This window comes from Meriones unguiculatus, chromosome 14 (genome assembly GCF_030254825.1).
Source record: "Meriones unguiculatus strain TT.TT164.6M chromosome 14, Bangor_MerUng_6.1, whole genome shotgun sequence".
Lineage (NCBI taxonomy): Eukaryota > Metazoa > Chordata > Mammalia > Rodentia > Muridae > Meriones > Meriones unguiculatus.
The window spans coordinates 63,945,334-63,966,663 of record NC_083361.1 but is presented as its reverse complement, the minus strand read 5'-3'; the positions used below and the strand labels follow the sequence as shown (position 1 = coordinate 63,966,663).

The 21,330-nt window shown below is 39.0% G+C and overlaps 1 protein-coding gene across 7 annotated transcripts in view; it reads right to left on the bottom strand.

The window, feature by feature from the left end:
- Akap13 (A-kinase anchoring protein 13) overlaps positions 1 to 21,330 on the bottom strand; it is a 277,674-nt gene that overhangs the window by 155,023 nt on the left and 101,321 nt on the right. For all 7 annotated transcript variants that reach the window (XM_060367369.1, XM_060367370.1, XM_060367371.1 and 4 more), the window contains exon 5: positions 11,685 to 11,868. In XM_060367369.1, the coding sequence (XP_060223352.1) occupies positions 11,685 to 11,868 (184 nt within the window). The remainder of the gene's footprint in view (positions 1 to 11,684; positions 11,869 to 21,330) is intronic.

Sequence of the window (21,330 nt, the reverse complement as noted above, 5' to 3'; positions counted from 1 at the left end):
AAACAGTGGATGGACTGAACATCAAGAACTCAGCACAGGCAAAGTACAAGCTTCTGTAGCCTGTTATCCCCTCTCCGGCCTTTACAAAGGCCCACCCACACATTCTACCATTTCCAAAGCATAGGCCTTCTTTATATGTAAGATCACCACACTTTTCGTTTTAAAGTCACTTCCTTTGTCCAGTCTGCTTTGCACCTGCAGAGTAGCTACTTAACATTGTTTTGAGTAGAAGCCCTTCCTGTATCTACCATCAGTAATTAAGTTGTCCCTTCGCCTTAACTTCTGCCTAGTTAACTGAAGTTTACTTTGGAAAATGTACACAATGATCTTACTGTGGCTAAACCAAGTATGGCAGGACACAAAAGCATACCTACAAATACACTAGAGAGTAGTTGATGAATTAGGATGACCTGGTAAAGACCTTTTAAAAAAAAAAAGTGAAATTGAGACCTTTAGATGAAGGAACTTCAACCGTATAGAAAGTTCTACAAAGATCTCTACTACTTCTTCTATCTCCATTCCCTTTTTAGATCATGGTGGGAAAACTACCATTATGAGGAAAGCAAAAAGGTATTTTATTACTAACTGGCATTTATGCAGTGTAGACATTATTCATTCCTACAGTAGACAGTATTAAGTGTCCTAAAATTGTCATATTCAAACAGATCCTGAAACAGACTTAAAACTTTCAATCTTCCTGTCAAAGGTGGTTTACACTGTTTTCAAACATTCTTGTGTGCCCCAAATTGTGTATTGCTCCAGAAAACACTCTTTTGAGCTCGGCAGGACTTCTGTGGTCTAGTCATCTGTGACCTCCCCTGGGGACAAAGAACATATATCTTCTGAACAACACGTTTCTACTCTTCTACGTAATCCCTTGTCACATTATAGGTGCTCAGGGATTTATTAGGATTCTACTTCAGAAAAGAAAAAGTAAGAATCTTTTATTTTTCTCAACATAGTTGAAATGTTTTCAGATTATGATTCTGGAGATAGATAACCTGAAAAAAAAAAAAAAAAAAAAAAAAAAAAAAAGAGGGCCCAAATGACCCAATTATTAAGTAGTCATGATTTAAAAACCACAAGTAGCATAAGAAACCTAAGACCATAATAACTTAACAGAAAAAAAAAATTACGTAAGAGATGATTATTGGGTTGCTAATAAAAAATGAAAATGAAGTGCAATGGATTACAATGTTTTATTAATGTAATTTATAGCACTCCCCCATTATTCTTAGATTACAATATGACCCTCAGGCTGGTCCAGAACTCATAATTCTTCTGCTTAAACTTCCAAGTGACAATACCAATATTCTGTATAGAGATGAAATGTAAATAAACTGAAGTTTCACAGAACTACCATGCACAAGCAAAATTTTATCTATTTACTTACTTATTTAATCATTCATTCATTCGTTTCCAGCAAAATATTTGCTCAATTTGGTAGTTTTTGTGGATTAATAAGATTATATGTAAAGCTAAACACAAAATGTTTCTTTAGACTGCATTTTAAAATGGAAAATGAGCTATTATGAATGTACAAATTTTAACATTTCCAAAAGTTTATGCGCTAAAAGAAAATGTGTCTGTAAATGCTCTAGAAGATATTTACAAAAATGTTAGCTGTGTGAGCTATAAAATACAAATATAAATCTTATAAAATACAGCAGGTCAGCACAGGAAGCCACTGCTTTTCCTCGGTATTTGAAAACGTGTTATGAGTATTTGTTTCAAATGTTCATACTGGTCTTTTTCTAATATGGATAAATTCCCAAAATCTCATTGAAAAGGTAACACCAAAGAGCATGCCACTGTATTATGAATGCACTGGACCTGAATCCCATCTTCTTTGTATTTCTTTCAAATTCAAATCTTAAGATACCTAAAAAATACTACATCTCTAAACAGTTAAAGGGCAAGCTACACACATTCCAACATACAGCAAATATTTATTCAGTATTTATTATGAGTCTAGATACTGTTAATATTTTCGGTGAAGAAACAATGGATACAAGGGTCCTTCTTTTACAGGGAGTAAAATTTGGACTCCTCATAAAAGTCATCAGGAAAAGCTCTCAGAGGCAACAATGACAACTGATTTTAATGATAAAGAGGCAGCAAGTGGAGTTAATGGAACATGTAATTTTAGGCGAACAGCACAGAAGATGTGAAGAACTTGAGATGGCAAAGGGCTAGTTAGTGAGGCCAGGGCTAGTGTAGTCGTGCAGAAAAAAGCAATGGGAATGGGAAAAATGTTTGTGAAACGAGGCCTGAGGGCTTTGTGTGAGAACAGTGTGAGCCCTGACATGAACTAGGACTTTATTCTTAGTGGTGGTGACAAAACACCGAGAAGGTGGAGAGAAGAGAAAATTCTAAGGATGACGTTAACAACATTAGCTGCTTAGTAAGAAACCAAAACAGCACTAGCCACCTTTAATTCTTACAACTCTGGGGCGAGTATCACTGTATTTACATCCTGCATGTACGGAAATTTAGATTTGAGAGGTAATTTACCTCCAGAATACCTAGCTAGTAAATCAAAAGGTCAAAAACTGTACCTCAACTCATTTCTAAAACCATGTGTCTCTCTCACTTCCCATATAACCTATCACTTTAGTAGCTTCAAATTATGGCAACATCCAAACTGCACAAAAATTTGATACAATATGCAACGTAAGTCAGGCATAGTATGTACTTGTTTTCATAAATTTTACAGGATCCACAAAATTGTACAATAACACAAATTAGAAGTAATTCTCTAAAGAGAGGGGTAGAGTATACAAATTGGCACCAAACCTAGCAGTTTATATATGCAATTCAACAAACTTCAAAATGCTAATAATAGACGTCACTGATTCTGAATAACCTAGCTGCTACAGAACAGTCAATATCACCTCTCTACTGTCTCACCTTGCAACTTCAAAAAAACCCAAACAAAATAATTAGGCTTTATGCTAACATGCATGTAAATCTTGAACAAATTAACTACAAAGAAATATACTTTTTCAGACTTAGTAAAACTAGACATTCAGGGGAAGTCCAAAAATACTTCCTTGTTTAGTTACAATAAAAAGCTACTAAAAAAAAAAAGCAGGCAAGACTAATAATTCATCAGTCTGAAAGCCAATACTTACACTTGTCTGCCCAAGCACCATGAGTATCTCAGACCCATCCTATTTGGGTTCTGGACTCACCCTGTCACTTTAAGAAAAGACAAAAATCACTCGGGCCAGCCCTCTCAAGTGGAGTGTTCCGCCCTGAGCCTACTTTGACAAGGAACTGCAACAGCTGGTTCCTTATCTGAGAGCTCCTGCAATACCTTTCATGAAACCACAACACTATAACATTGCCAAACCTCAATGGGGTTTACAAAACCAACCACTGAACTGGAGCTGCAATGTCTACATTCCAGAAGAGGAGCAATTAGACCAAGGGGAAAAGAGTTATTCTGCTCAAAATGGAGCTATTATCTTAGTTAGGTACTGTCAGATAAACATTCACATATATTCAGATTCATTAGAAATTTTGCTGGCTTTCCTCTTCCCTTGTTTTGGGGGGAGAGGTATAGAGTGCACTGCTCCACTATAAGGAAGTATATCAGGCTGAATAGGTCCAAATGAAGGAGGTTTGTCAGAGTACTTTAGATGCTAAAAGTTAAGGTAAAAGTATTGGCTCTGGGAAGACTCTCCTTGCCTGTATTATTTTATGGTGTACCACTGGCACAGAATTCCAAAGCATGTATGAAAACCAGGGTCATATTACTAGACAAAAAACAAAGAAAGATGTTAGGGGTCAGGGTTAGGCTTTTATAACCAGCTCTGCTTGCAAGAACTGTTCATCTCTTCCCAGTGTGGTCCTCTCAGACTTTAGGGCCATCCAGTGTGCCTCACCTTCTATGACCACTACACTGAGAACCAATATATGAGCCTAAAACCTTACTCAAGCTACAGCAGGAGACACAAATGTCACTGTCCCCTAAGTAACCAGTATAGGAAAAAAAAAAAAAAAAAAAAAAAAAAAAAAAACACAAAGAAGAGAGAGAGAGAGAAGCCAAGAAGACACAAAATTGAAGCAAGTGCTATCAACTCCAGTACCATATGTCTGTCTACTAAAAGTGTAAATGGCCAATAAGCAAATGAATGCAGAGGTTACACTGCTTCTATAAGTGAAGCTGCTCTTCTGATATGGGGAATAAGTATTTTCTAAGCACTTCCTAGACAATGGAAATGCAAACTTCTAATGCGCTTTTTAATACAGAAGTTCTACTGCATACAGCATAAAATATATGTTCAATATAAAAGTAAAGTGCTACAACAATTAGTGATTATAAAGACTATTGCCGTTAACTGCAGAACTACTACCAATTTTCACATGGACAGGACAACTAGTTTTACAATATCAGCATGGAGAAAATGTACTGGTGCTAGATAACTTAGGAAGAACATTTTACATTCTTAGGCGAAATGTTCATAAAAAATTTTACAGTATAAGCAAGAACTACAAATATTAACTATTTTATTCAGTTTAAAAATTGCATTCATTACTATTTAATAAGAGTCGTTGTGCTGGGGAGGAGGATAAAGTGACTGCTGTGCAAGCATGTACAATGTGTTCAGATCTCCAGCACCCACATGAGGAGCCAGAGGCGGGCATCAGCCAGTAACTGCAGAGCTGAGGGGGTCTGGATCAGGTGGATCCTGGAACCTCACTGATGAGCCGAGCTAGCCAACTGGGCATTTTCTGGTTCAGTGAGAGGCTGTCTCAAAAAATAAGGTGAACAGCGATAAAGAAGGATACTAGGAGTCAAATTCTGGTCTCTAAATGTACATATACAGGCAAGTAAAACAACACACAACAATGCATACACAAATACAACAAATATATGTATGTATTTTTTAAAGATTCCTCAGCTTTTTTTTAAAATAATTTATTTTATTTTATGTGCATTAGTGTGAAGTTGTCAGATCCCTTGGAATTGGTGGTATAGACAGTTGTGAGCTGCCATATGGGTGCTGAGAATTGAACCCGGGTCCTTCGGAAGAGCAGACAGTGCTCTTAACCACTGAGCCATCTCTCCAGCCCCACAACAAATACATTAAATAAAATTAAGCTAATAATGAAAAACTAAAAATTTCTAAAATTAGTTATCTCATTCTATTTAAGCCACCTGCCTTTTCACAGAAAGTTCTTTATAAATTATTCATGTTTTATATAAAAAAATTAAGAGAATGGCAATACTGCCAACCTCAAATTTTATAGAAAGGATAATGTTAACTAGGATAATAACCCCTAATCCACAAAAAAGAAAAAAAAATGTAAGGAAAAATGTGTCTGGGGAAAAAAATGGCACCTAATTCATTAATTTCATTAACTAATAGCAAAACAAAACTTTAATGAAAGTAAGTACTTACATAATACAAATCCTTTTCTGTGTCTGTGTCCACTAAACATTTAAACAAAACCTTGTCAAAATGATTGTTACACAACGCCAGTGAATTTAGGTAGCTAAAGTACTGTGTTACTGGTTAAGCAAAATAAGGCAGTAGCTTAAGTATAACTAACCATACTTTAAAAATCCTAATGAGTATTAAAACCGTAAAGTCATTACAGTTAGGAACTTGTATTCTTCATACAGAGGCTGAAGCTAAACGGAAAGCAGGCGGCCTTTCTGCAGTCAGTACTATTTAATTCTGCATCATAGCAGTCTCTCTCTGAACAAATCTCTATGCAGGAAAGAATGTTGGCCTTCTACTCTCACTGATGTCTGTAAAACACTTTCTATGTATCCTTCAGTAGTTATTTTAGTTCTCTAAACATCCATTTCTCATCCACAAATCATAAATAACATTTACTTCTGAAAGGTCACTGAAGGACTAGAATAGTATCTGAAATGTATTAACTATGGCTGCTAGTACAACACAGGCATTCAACAAATACCTACTTGTTGAATCAATACTAAAAATCAGATAAGGCTTACAAAGATAAATACTTATAAACTGGCTCTTAGTAGCAATTGAAATATCTCGGCACTTTATCTCAACACTCTAGAATTGACAATCTTAAAAGAAATTCTTTCCTTCTAAAGACAAAGGCATGTACAGTTTTAACTCCACCTGTGATACTGCTTCAAGAAAGGAAGACTGCACATTCACAAGTGGCTGCTCTGAAACTGTCTCCATTTCTCTACTAATTTTAGCTTTCAGAAAGCCATGATGTATGTTACAGAAAAGAATTCTCAGCAGACCAGCCAACCAGAATTTGAGTTGTACAGTGAGGGAGCCCCAATTTTACCAGCTGTTACGCATGGTTTTATGAGACTTTCGAGTAAACCACCATGTAGTCTAGCAAAGCATCTGCATAAATTTCAATCAGTTCAAACCATGTGACTGAGGCATAGCTGCAACAGAGGTGGAACAGTTTATTTATAGAAGAAAAAAGTGTAGGCTCAGAGTGGATGAGAGACTTTCTCTAAATCACACATACTAGTAAGCTAAAATTTTACTGAAGCTCTTCGCCTCTCAGCAAAAACACATGACACAGTATCTCTCTTCAAACTCCAAGATGTGCTCTTATTTACTCCACAAAATCCCTTAGTTATGGAAACATTTGCACTACATACTCCAGAGCCTTAGCAATCATTTGAGGATGATGAGACAGTATTTTCCTTTATCAGATGAAGACAGCAAAATTTGAGAGGAAAAGAAGCTCAATATACCAGAAATAATACGCTCCAACATGGTAGAACCAATATGCCACCAGGTCTTGCATTCTTAGACCCTGCCTAGAGCTGCCCTTTCTCTCAGTGCTGCCTTTTCTACAAGTGACCCAGGTTCTAAAATTCATCCTTTATGCTATGTAAGACAGCAGTCAAATGTGGTAATAACTGGTTCAAATATTATTCTTATACTGCTCCAAGGACACCCTCACCTAAAGTCATCACCTCTTAGTATTCACTTAGCCAAGAGCCTGCCAACTAGAGTTTTGTCCCTACTCTCCATCACTGATAAGTGGGAGATCCTGGATAGACACTGCAAACCGGAAGAAATGACTACGATCTACATGAAGCTAGACCAGGTCTGTATAAACTCCTCTGAGGCTAAGATTTCTCACAAGGCAGATAACATTTTATTGAAGATAAATTTTCAAATCACAAATATGCTCACAGTAATAGTTTAAGATCAAAATGAAATTGACAAGTCAATAAATTATCCCCTTTCTTGTCACTATACTAAGTCAAAGTTAACAGCAATAGGTTACAAAAGAAAAGGAAAACTTACAAAAATATCCTTGATAGTGACTCTGTGGTGACAGGAGGGCAGAGTGGCTACAAGCTAGTGAGGCAGACCCACAACATTTGGGATCCAGGGCCTCACTCTGAACCCGAACCCAAAGGAGATGAAAGGGAAGATGCACAGGGACGAGATCATCTCCATGCAGAACCTCTCATCTTCATGGTCCTGATCTGACTTACTCCATTATCATACGGAAACTGGACAGCATATGATAACTGGGGTGGATACGATATGAAGAACTTGGGTATACTTTTTCTTATATACAAATGAATTATCCCAGGAAGGTGTAGAACTCAAGGCTAGAGAGATGCCTCATAGACTCAGAGCACTCTCGGCTCTTCCAGAGGACCCAGGTTCAGTTCCCAGAATTCATAAGGTGATTCACAACCATTCATAACTCCAGTTCCAGAGAATTTGATGCCCTTTTCTCAAATCCACGGGCACTGGCATATGTTAGAGCATATAAATACATACAAGCAAAACATCAATACACATAAAATAAATAAATCTTTAAAAAATAATTTTAAAAATTTAATGGTGTAAAACTGATTGAATGAATATAAAAATTTTATTTGTTAAGAATGAGTTGGGATGTGAGAACTGAACTAAAATATGAAATGCTTTGGAAGTACAAAAAGATATCATATGGTCATAGTGTGCCCTTAAGCCTCTATAAATGATATAATTGTGAACATTGTCACCCACTTCACCAGTTGTTTATCATAAGAGTATTATGTTTGAGGTGATACTATCTTGGTGGTCATTTCTGTTTACACCTTTACTTTTGTTCAGAATTTACTTGTGAAAAATCCTTTACAATATATTTTCCTGTTGCTGTGGGAAAATAGGCTGAAAAAAGCAACTTAAGAATTTACTATTCTGGCTCACAGTGTTCAGTCCATCTGGGCAGGAAAGTAAAGCATGAGCTGGGTGGTCATACTGCGTCCACCAGCAGTAAGCAGATTGTCCACTTAGACAGCTCAAGATCCCATCCAGGGAATGGGGCCACCTACTGTGGGCAGTTCTTCCTAGCAAATAAGTTCAGTCAAGGTAGTCTCCTCCAACGTGCTCTGAGACCCATCTTACAGGTGATAGCAGAGTCTGTCAAACCTACAATTACAGTAGCCATCACAGACTAGAAGTAAACAACTATTTTTTGTGTTTGTTTTTTCTTTTAAGTGTATAACCCTTCCTCAATCTGGTCCTAATTTTAAAAAGAGGTGATGAAAGAGGTAGGCCTTCGCTGAGAGCTGTTCCAGTAATGTGCTTGTTGTGCAAGCAAGAGATCTGAGTTCCTACTCCTGGCACCCACATACAAAGCCAGGCATGGTGGGCTACTTCTGTCAGCCTAGTGTTGGGGGTGGGGACAGGAGGATTCGGATGCTGCCAGCTAGTCTAGCCAAAAAACAAGCAAACAAACAACAAAAAATAAGCTCAAGTTTCAGTACAAAGGGAAAACAAAAAACAAACAAACAAAAAAAAACCCTTTCAGGTGGAGCAATAGAGGAAGTCACCCTGGGTTGGTCTCTGCCTTCCACTGCTAAACACACTACATATATACCCAAGAAAGCTAAGAATGCAGCTCAGTAGTTAAAAGTACCTGCTACTATTCCTAGAGCCCTGAGCTCAACCCCCTAGTACCACAAAAGGAAGGGGAAAGAAAAAGAATGACGGAGAGAGAAACAGGGAGACAGAGGGCTAAGAAGAGAGACCCTGGCTGTTGTATAGATTACTATGTAGACCAGGCTAGCTTTGAACTCACAGAGATTCATCTGCCTCTGCCTCCCAAGTGCTGGGATTAAAGGTGTGTGCCACCACGACAGGCTCACAGTTGAATCCAAAGACTACTGCATGACATTAAAAAAACTAGCTGCAAAAGGACACACACTCTATGTTCTGCTTATGTGAGGTACCTAGAAAGGAGATTCTTGGAGAAAGGAAGTAGAACAGAGGTTACCAGGGGATGGGAAAAGAGTGAATACAGAGTTATTACTTCGTGGGTACAGGGTTTCTATGTGAGTTCATGGGGGGTTGTAGAAATGGATAATAGTGGTTAGGTAACACTGTGAGTTATAGAACTAAAACTGGCCAAAGAAATACATAGAAGAGAGAGAGAAAGAGAGAGAGACTGACTGAGAGAACTCCCCCAAAAGAGAGGAAAAATTATCTTTCCTGAAATTATCTTTCATGGCTGCAATTCTAGCAAATCTTATTGGTATTCAACTAAGACTGAGAGAATAAGAAGAATCACATCTACTTTAACTGTCAGCTGTGAGTCAGCACTTTTCTTTGGCTGCAGAATAGTAAGCACCCAGGGGAATTCATGCGAAGGGGGAGGGACCTGCAATAAGGTGGTCACCCTCTTTTCAAAGTCCTCTACTTCCGTTTCTCAGGCTGATTTCTCATCACCCCTCTTTAAGATTAAGTGTTAGTGACTTTCACTTTTCTACAAGTAAAGGGCATTGTGCTTTGAAGTAAACAAAAATCTCCAAGAATAATTATATTCCAACTCTCAAGTCATGATGCAAGAACTAACTGTCTTGTGACACCCTGTCCAAACATATAATGAAGCTGTTGCAATCATTTTTAATTCCCCATTTGGATAGGTGTCCATATCAAACTCCGCTTACTAGCAAAAAATCAGCAGTAACATCAAATCTGGAGGAACTGCCTTTGAAAACAGTTATTCTGAGTTAATTGTGAGAGTTAATTTTGAGAACAATGCCTCCCCCCTGAAACCATGAGGCAAACAACAGAATGAAACCGATCACTGGCCAGACTCTAAGTGTGAAGGGACAGACCACATTCTGGAATGTGAGAGCTCAGGTATGCAAAGCTCATCTAAGATGAAGGGTGCCCCTCTTTCCACTGCTGCATTTAGGTATCCAATGCAAAGCTGTCTGCAAAGACATTTTTTGCCTCGCTTGACTGGGAAAGTTATTAACTTGGCAAATGAAGGAAAAATGGAAGGAAGGAAGGAAGGAAGGAAGGAAGGAAGGAAGGGAGGGAGGGAGGGAGGGAGGGAGGGAGGGAGGGAGGGAGGGAGGGAGGGAGGCAGGCAGGCAGGCAGGCAGGCAGGCAGGCAGGCAGGCAGGAAGGAAGGAAGGAAGGAAGGAAGGAAGGAAGGAAATAGAAAAGAGGACAGAGAAGAAGAGAAGAGAGAGAAGAGAAGAGAAGAGAAGAGAAGAGAAGAGAAGAGAAGAGAAGAGAAGAGAAGGGAAGAGAAGGGAAGAGAAGGGAAGAGAAGGGAAGAGAAGGGAAGAGAAGGGAAGAGAAGGGAAGAGAAGGGAAGAGAAGGGAAGAGAAGGGAAGAGAAGGGAAGAGAAGGGAAGAGAAGGGAAGAGAAGGGAAGAGAAGGGAAGAGAAGGGAAGAGAAGGGAAGAGAAGGGAAGAGAATTCTGCTAATAAGCTGTTTTAAATTCTAAACCCACTTCCTGGTCCTTCCAGATTACCTTGTACACAAGCAACTAATAATGACATGAAAATGCAACTAAATAAAATCTAACTCAAGTAAAGCAAAATATCTGAGAATTTGAAAGTACTGCCTCAGTTTCTAAGGACCCCTCAATACTAAAGAACAGGGAACCAATGTTGTTTTGGCTCATACACTATGATAGAAAAATGATAATCATAAGACTAGTAAAAATATACTAGCAAGAAAATATCCCAATGAAAAAGCATTGGCTACCTTTAAGGCATTTACTCCTCTTTTTACTCCTTTATTCATAAAGGGGGAAAATTCCTTCAATGAAAAAGCATTGGCTACCTTTAAGGCATTTACTCTTCTTTTTACTCCTTTATTCATAAAGGGGGAAAAATCCTTCAATGTTTTGACTATTAGTCTTCCTCCAAAAGAGTCTTTAAAGAAACACAGAACTGAACCCAAAGACAAACAGGATTTCCTACTGCATATTTCCACAACAATGCAATTCCTTTAAATGCTGCTCGTAAGAAACCACTGCTCTTAACTTTACTCACAGATACTGTATTTAAACCAAAATTCAACTTTTTAATCCTATATTATATACAATCATAACATCTAGCTCTTAATTTCTAATTAGCTTGCTCATAGCTTGAAGACATACCAGGAAAAAAGTGTCACAGCTAAACTGTTTCTTCCTTCATCAGAGTCTACACACTAGTAACATTATACTTCGTCCACAGACGGGAGCTCACTGAGTTTTCAGTAATATACAAGCGACAAGAAGCAGTGAAAACAGACAAGAGAAAGAAAAAATGGTAACATGACTCACGCTGGTCTCTCAACAATGAAGCAGTTAACAGGAGAAAGCTTACAGACCTCCTTCGATGGCAGGCACAGTACAGAGCCAGTGGGCTGTACTATGAAATATGGGGTGGGGCTAGTGACAAGAGGGAAACGGGAACACTTACTCAGTCAGAAGCTGGTGGAGCTTGTGATAACCTCGTTCCAGGGCCAGGCTTACAGGCGTTGCCCCTTCCTTGTTGTGGATGCTGAGAGCTCCACGGCCACCTGGCTTCTGTAACAGGAACCATGTCAACCGCAGTAGTCCAAGCCGCACAGCAAAATGCATAAGCGTTTCCCGGGGGCCATCATCTGTCAATGGGAAAGAACATGGAAATAGAAAAATATAACAATAACCAACCACAAAGACCAAAGGCCCCACAACAATAGAAAAGACAAGTTTAGGTAGACAACATTGCCTCCAAGCCTCTAGGATCTTGAAAGTAAATTGTAACATACAGCAAACTACTGTATTCCAGGTAAAATCGCCATTTAAGTAAAGACAAAATAAAGCTGGAAAAAATTATGATGCAAATTCTTCAATAGGAAACAAATACCTAAGAGACCAGAGCCATTTCTGTACTTTTTCAGAGAGGGTGATAAAGGTGACTACATTATGCACCTTCCATTAAAAAAAAAAAACAATAATAGAAGTAAATGCGGTTCCTTCCATACGATGGGCATCTACGGTGAACAGTTGTCAGGGCTTAAGATGGGTATATCCTTAAGGGTATAATTACTTTCTAAAGAATGCTCAGACAGGAGTTGGCTAGTTAAACACTAAAAACAGGTTAGACTTGTTAAGTACACACAGGTCTTTAGTCCCTCACACTAAGGGCATATCAAATTGCTGGCACTACTAGCTTTGTGTTGGCTTAATGAGGAAACGAAATGAAGCTTCAGGTACAATGAGATGAACTTTGTAAGACTACACTAATTACTTCAGAAGAGAAACCATGTGCTTGGTTTTATTTCCCTTGAAATAAAGGGTCCTTCGTGGCATACTGAGTCATTAAGAATCCTACGTGGGTAGGATGAGAAAGGGCTTCAGTTCAGACAAAAGTAGGTTCAGGCCTGGCCTTACATCAGAGGTGGCTAGGCACGATTCATTTGCCTCTCTGAGCTTTACTTTCATATCCCTGGAGCACAACACCATCACCTCACTCAGAGGTGTCGTAGAGAGGGGTAGATGAAACGTTAGACTAATGACTGGCTGTAGGGTTCTCATTAGGGTTCTCCCTTTCCCCGCTTCTGGCCCTGTTCTTCAGATTAAGTGTTAACTTGATGAGCAACACTCTTTTCCTGGCTCATCCTTGCCTGTGAGAACAGGTGCAAAGCATCCTCAGACTTCTTGGATGAACCCCAATGGTTTCCTTTTCTCTGAGATGTTTAGATGTTTAGATATGTGAATATCCCAAGAGGAATGAACACATCTTTGAAGATGTACTTTACAATGAAGTGCAATGTTTTTTTTATAAACAATTTTTAAAAGACTTCGTTTCTCTGGGGCTGGGGACTTTTCATGTGAGTACAGTGCCTCAGAAGAGGGAGGTGAATCCCCTGGAACTGCAGTTACAGGCAGCTGTGAGCTACTTGCCTTGAGTGCTGGAAACTGAACTCAGGTCCTCTATGAGCTCTTAACACTGAGACATCTGTCTAGTCCAAAATGCACTATTTCCAAATATCACTCGTGTTACTTTATGACCAACATAAATTTCATTCAAAGCAAATCGGTCTGCAAATTTCATGACTTCTTTGTTTTTAATTGCTGAGTAGTATTCCATTGTGTAAATGTACCACAATTTCTGTATCCATTCCTCAACTGAGGGGCTTCTGGGTTGTTTCCAGCTTCTGGCTATTACAAATAAAGTTGCTATAAACATGGTTGAGCAAATGTCCTTCTTGTACATTTGAGGATCTTTTGGATATATACCTAGAAGTGGTATAGCTAGATCTTGAGGTAGAAAATCATGAAATTTGCAGGCAAAGGGTGGGAACTGGAAAAAAATCATCCTGAGTGAGGTATCCCAGAAGCAGAAAGATACACAGGGTATATACTCACTCATAAGTGGATATTAGACATATAATATAGGATAAACATACTAAAATCTGTACACCTAAAGCAACTAATCAAAAAGGAGGACTCTGGGTAAGATGCTCAATCCTCATTCAGAAAGGCAAAGAGGATGGACATCAGAAGAAGGAGAAAAGAGGGAACAAGTCAGGAGCCGGACACAGAGGACCTCTGAAAGGCTCTGCCCTGCAGACCATCAATGCAGATGCTGAGACTTATGGGCAACCTTTGGGCAGAGTGCAAGGAATCTTAGGAAAGAAGTGGGAAACAGTAAGATCTGGAGAGGACAGGAACTCGACAAGGAGAGCAACAGAACCAAAAAATCTGAGCAGAGGGGTCTTTCCTGAGACTGATACTCCAACCAAGGACTATGCATGGAGATAACCTAAGACCCCTGCACAGATGTAGCCCATGGCAGCTCAGTGTCCAAGTGGGTTACATAGTAATGGGAAGAGGGACTGCCTATGACAGGAACTGATTGGTTTGTTCTTTAATTACCTCCCCCTGAGGGGGAAGCAGCATTACCAGGCCACAGAAGAAGACAATGCAGCCACTCCTGATGAGACCTAATTGACTAGGATCAGAAGGAAGGAAAAGAATACTTCCCCTATCAGTGGACTTGGAGAGGGGCATGGGTGGAGAGGCATGGGTGGAGAAGAGGGAGGAGAGGTGAGATTGGAAGGGGAGGAGGGGGGAGTTAAAGGGGGATACAAAGTGAATAAACTATAATTAATAAAAATAAAAAAAATGCAAATTGGTCTTTGATATTTTTTCCTCTCCCACAATTATTTATACACGAATCAAATCAGAATCTGCTGTGTGTTTGAGAAGGGACAGGGACTGAGATCAATGCTTCAGAGACTGGGAAAAACAGCTCGGGAATAGAATGCTTGCTGAGCATACATAGGTGCTAATACTTACTCCTCTTAAGAACTAAATCCCACTCCCACAAAAGCCCACAAAAAGTAATGTCCTTGAAGAAATAATCATGTCTCCAAGCATAAATTTTAATAAACACATCCTCTGAGGAAATTGCAACTCCAGGTGAAAAGGCAGAAGGAACACTGAATTGTTTTTTATACCTCTCACAAACATTCTGACAATCTTATCAAAACACCAAAGTACTAAGTACTTAGAGACCAGGAAATATGTGGGTATTTTTTTTCAGAGCTGATTCATTCCAGCCTTATCAGGTAATATCTCTGCAAAGCAGCTTTCTTTCCAGCATCCACTCTTCCATTTACCTTTGTTCTGAGTCATCATAAGGCCAAGCGCAAATTATGTCATTTCTCTTTCCAGCCCCACTATCCCCACCTTTTTTTTTTTTCATACAGGGTTTCTCTGTCTGGGACTTGATTTGTAGACCGGGCTAGCCTCAAACTCACAATTCACCTGTCTCTGCCTCCTCAAGTTCTCGGATTACAGAAATGTGGCACCGTGCCCAGAATTTTCTATTACCATTTAAAAACCATGTAACTTGAAATAATGATGCAAGTACCAGATATGTAACAACTTAAGTCCTATAATAAATGTTCTCCTATCAATGTATTTGCTTCATCAACTATCTTTCCTTCCAGATATTCATCAATCCATCTTACTTTTTATACATTTCAAAGGAAGATGGAGGTATCAGACTAACTTGATGGATATACCAACTAGAATTCAATACATGGCTATAAGTTTAAATGACTAACACACAGGAAAACACAAGTATAACATTTTTTTTCTTTTTCTTTTCTTTTTTTTTTTTTAGAATTCAATACATGGCTATAAGTTTAAATGACTAACACACAGGAAAACACAAGTATAACATTTTTTTTCTTTTTCTTTTTTTTTTTTTTTTTTAAGACAAGATTTCACTATGTAGCTCTGGCTGTCCTAGAACTCACTATGTAGATCAGGCTGCCCTTGAATTTAGAAAGATCTGCTTCCTAAGTGCTGGGATTAAACGCATGCATCACCATACCCAGGCACATTTGATACCTGTGTTAAGTCAAAATCACTTCAAAATATAGGACATTATAAACATCAAGTGAAGTTCCTTTATGCCCGTTTTGGGTTGGGGCTTCATTACAAGAGCCAATCACTGCTTTAAATTTTTCATGGTTTTCGCTTATTCAAAAAGTCCACGTAAATGAAACAATATAGTAAATGTTCTTGTATAAGGCTACTTTCATTCTTCCTGACATTTTCCATACAACTGCCATGTGGCATCCCATCTTATTGCTTAGTACATCCATCTCATACATATATCTCAGAATGACTAAATAGCCACCTATTCTTTGTTAGTTTATGAACCAGGTTCAAAAAAAAAAAGGAAGAGGCAAAGGGAGAAAAGGATTAAAATATAAATGGAGTTTCACCTAGGCTGTTTTGCTATAATAACACTAAGAGTTGAGACCGTAATCTCTACCTCCTAGATCGCTTCTCCTCCTTTCCTCTCAAGTTTAACTGCAAAGCCCAAATAACCCACAATCAATTTCCATTTGCTAGGATTCCCTGACCCATGATTTCTGCCTGTGGGCATGGTGACGAGGGAGCTCCAGTCGCCTTCCTGTCTCCAACCCCTAATACTAGTGTTAGAGATGTGAGCCACCACACTCAGCTTTTTACCAGGTGTTGGGATCCAAACTCAGATTGCCATGCTTGTGCAGCATTGGTTATACCCCAAGTCACCTCCTCAGCCTGCAGCTATGGTTTTAGGTTGCTAGCTAGATTTCTTACAATGTCATTTGGGTCCTTCCTCACAATAGGAACTTATTATATCAAGGAAATCAGAATGTTCTTGTAGTATTTCCACCAACTTCCTCCTCATCTTTGCCCCACCCCACCCCCAGCTGTTGCTCTTGCAGGCACACTTAGGGCCCCAAACAGTTATTTCGTATGACCATATTGTTGTCTCCTTTTTAATCGCTGTGTTAATTATTTCTCCCAAAGTCATGATCCCACAGAAACAACAAAGGAAGGCAGGCTTATTTTGGCCTGTGGTATCAGAAGTTTCACCCAATCACACACAGCAGGAGAAACAGCAATGTGAGAATGTAGCCAAAGCTTATGCTCATGGTGGTACACAGAGCAGCAGTCAGACCTGGGCTGGAACCAGGAGCAGATATCACTTCCAACTGCCCCTAGTGACCTCTTCTACCATGGAGGCCCAATCTCTGAAAGTCTCCACAACCTTAAAAATAGCACTTTAAAAAAAAAAAAGTGCATAGTTCTAGGTTCAAACGGTAATAAGCACACTTAAATGCAAAGGCCTATTGTGGCTTGCTTAAACCACAAAGGAGAGCACAAAGGTCTAAGTTCCAACTGCAGTCAGCTTTCACGCTGGACGCACTTTCACACAGCTCCCCAGAGCTGCAAGAAAGCTGATGTACCAGAAGGCATTCAACCACAAGGGGTCTGTTGGAAGATTTTAATCTTTTTCAAGTTACACTTCCTGAATAATCGAGGGCTTTATGTACCGTTCCACCCATCACTGTGCCCGACAAGCCCTCCTCACAGCACTGTTTGAACCTGTAGCTGTGAGATTCCACAGTCACCACCCTGTCCACTTCTGAGTGCTGGCCTATAAATAACCCTGCAGACAAACAAGCAGCAGTAATCTTTACACAAGGAACGGAGACATCCTTAACAGGCAAAAAGTGGGCTTTAAAGAAAAATGAGGGTAACTGTGACAATAGCAAGACCTTGGAGGAAGCAAAACCTTTTAAAGCTTTAGGCCTTGCTGCTGATAGGTACTATCTGTCATAGGAGTCCACAGTTACGAACCATTTGCCAAGACAGGGAAAAATCCAAAGCAATCTTTCTAAATTTTATTCTTTTCCTCTTTAGCATAGAAGATAGCTAGAAAAAATACATAAAGACTAGTATAAAAAGGACAAACTTTATATGGAAAGCTACTGAATATCCTGAAAGGGCTGTGGGAACAAAATCACCACTTAAGGTTGACTATCAACAAACCAAAGTCAACAGTGAGAATGCAGTGCTTGTTCTTATGGCATTCTTCTTTTTTATTTTTAATTAATATTTTTATTTATTACAATTTATTCACTTTGTACCCAGCCATAGCCCCCTCTCTCATCCCCTCCCAATCCCTCCCTCTTCTCCTCCCATGGCCCTCCCCCAGTCCACTGATAGAAGAGGTCCTCCTCTCCTTCCATCTGACCCTAGCCTATCAGGTCTCATCAGGACTGTCTGCATTATCTTCCTCTGTGGCCAGGTAAGGCTGGGACCCCCTAGAGGGGTGGTGGCATTCCTCTTAAATCTGTCATCGTTCTCCTTACCAAAACTGTGGGTATGACTGCCACCTTCAAAGTCATATCTAATTTCCACTTCCTTATATAATACCAAGAGGACACAGGATGGAAATATCCACTAGGATGTGTTTCTCTTTGCTTTCTACACAGCAAATATTCACTCTATGCTACTTGAGAGTTATACTGATTGCTACCACAAAACGGTCTTCCAAGAAAAACCACTCAACTTAGCATTCTCCCTAACCACGGAAACACTGAAGAACTAAGGCAACTAAGTAAGACTTGGAAAATTTTCGTGCTGCACAACTCACCTTCCACCCAGACAAACCTTCATGACCTGCACTTACGGCACCCTGTGGCAAAAAAGCAGTGTGGAGACTTCCTTATATAAACTTGAGAACAGAGAACATTTGGAAAAAATAACTGACAAGTGCTACAGAGGCGCTCTTGGAAGAAACCCAGTTCAGTTCTCAGTACCCAAAGGGCAGCATCTGTAACTCCAGCTCCAGGGAATCTGATGCTCTCTTCTGGCCTTGGTGGGCACCAGGCATACATATGGTAAATACATACTCATTCTCATAAAATAAAAATAATAAAACATAGTTTGGTATCATTGTGCTTACCTTTAATACAAGCACTCTGGAGAAAGGAGCAGGTGGATCTCTATGATTTCTAACCTAAGCTAGTCTGGTCTAGCAAGTTCCAGGATAGCCAGGACTACACAGTGAGGTCCTGTCTCAAATAAACAATGAATGTGTACAGAAATAATGAAATAATTTAAAGAATAATTAAAAAAAAAACAAATTTCTTCTTGCTCAAACTGAAAATTAGGACTAAACTTCAGCAAAAAGAGCAAAGGAAAGCAATCCCAATTTTCTCTGAATACCCTACCTCTTAGAACAGGCCTGTTTTATCATTTCATAAGACTTTTTATTGACCTGTTAAGGCTTATCAGTGTTTTGGGCCTTGAAAAGATGAAGAGATAGTGGTCATGGTGTAGTCAAACAAACAAGTACAAACTAGTCTACAAATGAGTACACAGGCTATACTCTTGTCTACTTTATTTTTGAAAAAATTTAAGTAACAATTTAAGCCAGGATATAACAAATTAACTCCAGTTCCCTTGTTTCTTTCCATTAAAGTAAAACAAAAAAACAAAACGTAAACAAAATCAAGCTAAGCAAGAGCTTTTTAACTTCATGTTAATGCCTGAGTTCAGGAGGGCTGTGAAATTTGTTACATGTAAATATTTATGAGTACACAGCTACCTGCATTTTTTTACCCCATCAGAAGAAAAAGGAACTACTCTCAAAGGAGTCACTAAACTGGGGTGAGTGTTGGGGGGGGAAAGCACTGCATCTCAACAATTAATGAGAGGATTACCCACAAATCTTGCATACCTCCTTTGTACGGTAGTAGAGCTATTACTCTGGAACAAAACAGTAAGTGGCCCTATTATATAACAAGACATCCTGTCTACCTGTTTTCATTGCAGGTACCAAGCTGTTTCACAATTAACCATATAACATGACTGGTATAAACAGATTATTTCGTTGCATTCATTCATCCTTTAATAATAACACAGACTCTTACGTTCATCTATCCTGATGACAGCCAATGATTCTAGATTCTAACCTGCAACTGAGCAAACTATCTACACTGCAGAATGTGACTGAGAGCATTCAAAATCAGATTCATGATTCCAGCCATTAACTTACATATTTTTTAAAATTAAATATGTTTGTACTATAAATTTCACTGAGTGAGATGGCTCAGTAGGTAAAGACATTTGCCACCAAGCCTGACAATGAGTTTTATTCCACAAACTCATGAAAGAAAGAAAACTGACTCCTACAGGTTGCCCTGACACTGCATGTATGCTGTGGCATGTATGTTCACATGTACACACATACACATACACACACACACACGCACACACATAAGAATAAGAATAAATATATTAAATATTCTACCTTGCAAAATATATATTTAACTTGTTCAGTTATAGTTCATTTTAGTTACTATTTAAAATGTATATATACTAGGAAACTTACTTTGGAGAGTGAAGCAGTACTCAAAGTCTTAACACAGGCATCAGGGTGGTGTAAGCTACCACTAACACAGGCTGCAAAATAACTCCAATGTTCACAAAGAAGTCTCCCAGGGTAAAACTTTAAGGTCAGACCTTTTCCCCACTGCCAGTGTAGAGCAATGGCTGATCGCTCAAGCATTTATTTATTTGTTTGTTTGTTTGTTTGTTCGTTCATTCATTCACTCATTTATTCATTTTTGGGGTTTCTAGTCAGAGTTTCTCTATGCATCTCTGGCTGTCCTGGATCTCCCTCTGTAGACCATACTGGCCTTGAACTCACAGATATCTGCTTGCCTCTGCCTCCCAAGTGCTGGGATTAAAGGTGTGAGCCATCACCATCTAGCAAGATTTATTTAGAATATATAATTATATAATCTTTGGGAACTGACACTGAATTAAGCACAAAGCACTCAAAGTACATCTATGTTGTTGCACATCAATATTTTGTTTCGTTTGAACTGCTGAGTGATGTTCAATTGTAGGGCTGTATCACAATTTGTTAGTCTCCTCAGTCGGAGGGACGGATGTGAGCTGTTTACATTTTGGTGACATATGATTAATGTTTCTCTACACAGACATTTTGGTGAAGGTATGCTTTCATTTTTCTAGAGTAAATACCCTAAAGTGGAATTCTAGATGATATAAGAAACTACTAAATTTCTTCAAAGTTGGCATTTCTACATGCACTATCAGTGATATTGTTCTGTATCCATGACCAAACTTTGCATTTTTCAATTTTAGCTGTTTGTGTCAATCATTATGGGTACTATGATAAAATGTGGGGTGTTGGTATTCAAACAACTGAAAAAGTGACTTTTTTTGGAGACAAGGTTTCATACATCTGAAACTGACCTTGGACTGCTCCTCTATCTATGGACTGGAATTACATTTGTGCTTCACCACAACCAATTCATGAGGTGCTGGGGACTGATCCGAGGTCTTCATTCATGTTAGGCAAGTACTCTACCAACTGAACCACATCTCCTTTGCCTCATGGTTTCAGTCTGTGAACTGGTTCCACTGCTTATACACGTACTGTGAGGCCAAAAATAATGGCAGAAGAATGCTGCTTACCTCAGGGCAGCCAGGAAGCAGAAAGGGGAAAAGCCAGTGCAATAATATACTCTCCAAAACATACCCTCAGTAATCAACTTCCTTCATCCGGGCCTACCTAATAGTTCATTCAGCAAGGAACTCATCAATGGGTTAATCTACTAGTAAGGCTCAACTAACTGGGTCCCAAGCCCCGCAAAAAGGTACCTTTGGAACACTTCTACACTATTATACTCACTGGAACAAGTATGTAATGATATCATTTTGTGGTTCTGTACCTTCTAAAAGCATGTGAG